Here is a 5,223-nt window from a genome sequence, read left to right on the forward strand (position 1 = left end):
TATCACTTTTTACAGTCTTTTAGTTTATACAAAAGGTTCTCTAGCCCTCTATTAAAGTTCTTAGCCCTTACAAATAGATCTCTAAAGGCTTCCCTACTCAAGGTAGCCCGATTCTAGATAAGTCCACCATTTAAACTACACACTTAAAAAAAATTAGAGAATGAACTAATAACCTATCACTTGTATGGATGGATTCTAATAAAAAAATTATTAAAAAAACCACTAAAACAAAACCTTTTGAAATATTTATTTGGTGGTGTATAAAGTTAGTAAAAAAAATTTATAATAGAGGGAGATAAAAGATAAAGGTTTTTTTATATAGTTTTTAAAGTGATTTAGATGGTAGTTTTGCTTTATCAAAAATCACCTCAAAAAAATAAAGTTACAATAAGAGAGAGAGAGAGAGAAAGAGAGAGCGAGAGTTGTTAAAATGAAAAAGAAAGCTCATTTCAATCTTATATAAACATCCAAAATGGTTAGCCTATTATTAATAGCAAGTTGATATAACAAACTCATCCAACTAGATTTTGATACGTATACAACTAGATAAACGATGTGATAGTTAGATGGAGGACAATTACAATTTCAAAAGACAACCAATTCTTGCCATTCTCTTACACGCTGATGCTTTAACTTTAGGTCTTGATACACTCATATTATTTTATCATTTTAATACCTTACTCTTAATATTTTATGCATGTTGTATATCTTACAATAGCTTACTTAACTTTTCTTGTTCTTAACAATGCTATGGAGATATAAAGTGTAAAAAAAAAGCTAAATGGAGTATTTTTAGCATAATTTCAAGCAAATGAATAGAAAGCTCACATTGGGACGAGTCATTGGAGCTAAAATGTAAATCTTAATTGCATTAGGAATCTAGCTTAAACAAGGAATCCTAGTGGGATTAGAAATGGTCAGAGCAAACTTGTGAGACTTGATCTTCGTGTACACTTTGAACCATATCTGAAGCTATAAATAGAATTTTATTGTAATTTAAGTTGGGATGAAAACAAAATATCTCAAGTTTTCCATACATATAAACTAAGCTCAACAACTCATCTAAATCAAAGAGAACAACATCTGTGAAATCAGGCTTGAACTCTTCCAGCAAACTAGCACGAGTCTCAACCAATCTTTTCATGTTGGAATGATGACATGACAACTTATTAATTATGTGTCAAGGATTCCACATGAACAAGAAACCTCTTTAGAATGTCAAATTCAATGCATAAGCCATTAAAATCAAATTAGTATAAGGAAACCTCAAAATAGTCTGATTACGAATTAGTTGTCAACTAGAAAACTTCTCCACTTCCTCACACATATAACGAATCCTAACCTTTAAAAAAAAGGAATAAAATTTTGAGTATAGAGAAGAGAATGAGGGGTTCTATTATTTTTCATAATTATTCTTTTAATATTTTTTCTTTTTTGAGTTTACAATATGTTTAGTTTTTAATTTTAAGAGGTTAGTACTCTTAGATTTTAAATTATCATAAAGATTTGTGCTTATAATTATTCTATATCTGATTGTGATACATAAATATCTTATGTTTTTATACGATTAAACTTAATGATTGATAACCTAAATTTTATATGATGCACAACATATATATTGTTTTTATTTTAAATCTATTGCTATTGATTAGTTTATGTTGGATGCATGACTAATAAACTTAAGTAGCAGGAGTATCTAATTTTCAAACCCATGTTTGATTATTTCTTACTTAGAAAACATAAGTCTTGATTAAAGTAACTCCTCATGTGTATTTAATTATCATGAGTCAATTTCACCAATCTTGATTTTAATGTTGTCACATAATTAAATCTTGCATGCTTAATGAAGATTATCATGTGATTATGATTAATTGATGCACGGACAACTAAAACATAAGGATAGGTGGAAAAAAAAACTTTTTTATATAGTTGCTTTATTTATTAGCACAAACCATATTAGAAAACATATATAAATTCAATGATTGATGTTTAATTATCCTTAATGGATACTTCTTATAAATACATTTTTTTCCTTCTATTTGTTTTTACATTCTTTCAATTTGCCTTTTATTTTTCAGAATTGATTTCTTTTGTTTTCTTAGCTTTCTAAGTTGTTTTAGTTAGTTTAAATAATAAACAAAATCTCCTTTTACTTATTGTTTAAAGTATATTTAGTGCATCTTTATATGATTTGCTTTAATTTAAACTTAAATAACTTATTTTGATTGAGTAATTAAGCTTTACTACTTATATCTCTGTGAGACAATACCCTTATTTCATATACTACAAATCACACTTGTTAGGTCTTCTCTTTTATGCTTATGCATGAGATTATAATTTCCAAGACCAACCACCATAATGACACTTATGAAAAAAAGCAAATGATAAGACAAGTGATGGGACTAAGGAGTGTATATGAGGAAACACCTATGCCACCCTAACCACGAGGTATGGAAAGTTTACCTCGACCATAATGGACCTTAGTATTTGTGTCATCCACACCATAAATACTTAGAATGACAATTGATGGGCTGAGAGTTTACATTCCTTAGACAAAGACTATAACCCCTCATACAATATCAGGTCGAGTATGGACATAGGCCTAAAATCATTATAGGTCTCAAAGCTTACCTAGATAGAAATAAATAGACCAAGTTTATATGACAATAGGCTTGGTTTAGATTTGGAGATGCTCTTATAAACCTAGTATTATCAATGAATTATGTCTTTGACTTAGGCCTAAGGTTGTCTTAGTGGCCTAATACACCCCAAAGGACGTTTGTGATCCTCGATTTGTTTCCAAGAGTGCATTGGCAACCTTACCAGTCATCAACCCAACTACATAAAAAAACATTTTGGATGGTACAATCCCTAACAAATCCTTATATGTCTAAACATATAACTCCTTAGCCAAACTATTATATCCACCACCAACCTAAAGGATAAAATGCACATGCATTAAATGAAGAAGGCACACCTTCTAGCCATGTGTCATCTTAAAGATTAGTCTAATGTTTATCATTAATAATATGTTGTTCGAACAATCCAAAATCAAGATAGTTTAAGTAATAGCCTAATGTTATTACTAGACATTTGTCCTCAAATAGTTCAAAATTATATATAACAAGCATATTGATTATTTTGTCCTTACATGGACATGTCTATATGGATTCAAAGCTATATAAACAACATTGAACTCCAAGGTAAAATAAAATATTATTTCTTAGTAGAAACTTTTTCTTCCTCTTGGCAACTATAATACTTTCCCTTCAATTAAAAGCGCGCACACACACTTAGAGCCTTACAAGACCTTCACCTTCTACTTAAACTAATTTAGGCATCGAAAGGTCTTTAAACTTTTAAAGGAACTTGTATTGCATGTGTTATAACTGCTTGAGCCAAACACTACCAACATTTTAACATCCTTGGACTTGGAAGACAAATTATAATAGGAATTATTCTTAATAACCTTATCAATTAGTCAATCATAAATTCAAACATGTTTCATGACCCGTCAAACCAAATCGCATAGAGCTATTTGCTAGTTTATGAAATTACAAAAGTTGAAAATAAAATGAAATGGTACATCCATGTTTGCCCTTATTTAGCTTGTGTAAAATGCAAGGTGACAATTATAAAGATAATTTAATTGAATGTTATAATAAATTTTAATTTATGTGATCTATTTAAAAAAAAAAACATTTCAATCTAAAAGTTAAAACTGTTAATTAACATTTAAATAATAATTCTATATTATTCTCCACCATTAAACTTTTAGACTTTAAATTTACACATATTTATTATTATTTTATGCTAAATTTAACTTTTAATTATTAGAAAAGAAAGTAAAGATATGATTCAAACTCATAATAATTGAAGCTATGATATTATATAAAAAAAATCATTTTAATCAAGAAAGTTGTATTGTTGAGTGAAAACAAGTTTGATATCATATTAAAAAATTATTTTAATATAAAAACTTAAGCAAATACCAAGAAGTGTTTTTATAATAATCTCTAATAATTCTAATCAGGTTAATTTCTTGAAACACGGAATTAAGATCTAAGTAATTCTGATTAGGAAACGAGCTAAATATTGTATTCTTTCAATATCTTTCAGCAGGGATAGTAAGTACATGGTAAATCTATTCCTATGTTAGAACTAAAAAGGAGTCGTTACACTTAGACTTCTAGTGGCTTCTTTCAGGTATGCTTTCTAGCACAGGCTTCCAGGTGTTCACTCCATCAGGGATATCAACCGTTTGCACTCTCTGTTGTCCATGAAGCTGAGAAACCATATCATCAACTGAAACTCCTCCCTTTCTTAGCATCTCCACCAGTTCTTGCTTACTGATCACCAACTTGATTCTCACTACACTGGTTTTTTCTTGAACATCTTTGACCTCCTGATCCTCTGGAATTGAAAATCTTACTTTCTTCTTCTTAGCTGGGGATGGAAGTTGAAGCGGCACAAGATAGTACAAGTGACCACCAAGTAGGTTGGTGTCTGGCGAAAGATACTGGAAAGCCTGAAGTGAATCAGCTATTGCATGATCACAGAAATCTGACAGAACTTGCTGGACTTTTATGGGTGCTTGGTATTCAAGGATCTTCCCATCTGATTTCATGATCTTGATAACATTTCCTTGCAGAACCAGACAATTCCCCATGGTTTATATATCCAGATATTGACTGCTTAGTGAAAAAGAAGCTGTTAGAGGTACTGCTTTAATTTCTTCGATCGCCTGAATGATGCTGGGGTTATGGTTGGTGTTGTATTTATAGAATATATGGTTATAAAAATGCCCTTATGATGTCCCAAATATTGCGAAAAAGACCATCCCTTTTACTTTGGACCCCACTGTGTTGATTTTTTGCTGGTGTTTAAACAGAAGTTGCAACTTGACCTACTCATTGAGATCATCACCACCCAACTTGAAAATCAAAGCCGACTGATGTGCATTGGTGCATGTGAGTAGATTTTGATGGGTGTTAATAGGAAATAAAGCATGATTTAGTAGTTTAAAAATACAAGATTACAGTATGAAAAGAAAATTAGCATAACATAAAGGTACAAATCAAGCATGATTAGCTTCAGCTTTCTTTAGTTGTTACGTTAGTGTTTAAACTGCACAGCACAAACTATCTATTGCTTGATAGCTATCTCTACCTGCTCTTACGAGTGGGCTCAGGCTTGTCTGTGGGACAATAAGCAAATACACAA

At 30.5% G+C, this 5,223-nt stretch overlaps 1 protein-coding gene across 1 annotated transcript; it reads right to left on the reverse strand.

The window, feature by feature from the left end:
* Positions 1-4,189: 4,189 nt before the first annotated feature.
* On the reverse strand, positions 4,190-4,669 carry LOC7467579 (uncharacterized). The gene has a single exon (XM_002323392.4). The coding sequence runs from the start codon at positions 4,667-4,669 to the stop codon at positions 4,190-4,192; it is 480 nt and encodes a 159-aa protein (XP_002323428.4).
* Positions 4,670-5,223: the final 554 nt, after the last annotated feature.

Source organism: Populus trichocarpa, chromosome 16 (assembly GCF_000002775.5).
Source record: "Populus trichocarpa isolate Nisqually-1 chromosome 16, P.trichocarpa_v4.1, whole genome shotgun sequence".
Classification (NCBI taxonomy): Eukaryota; Viridiplantae; Streptophyta; class Magnoliopsida; order Malpighiales; family Salicaceae; genus Populus; species Populus trichocarpa.

Coding starts and splice junctions, on each gene's coding strand:
- LOC7467579 (XM_002323392.4), bottom strand. CDS start 4,669: ATGGGGAATTGTCTGGTTCTGCAAGGAAATGTTATCAAGATCATGAAA.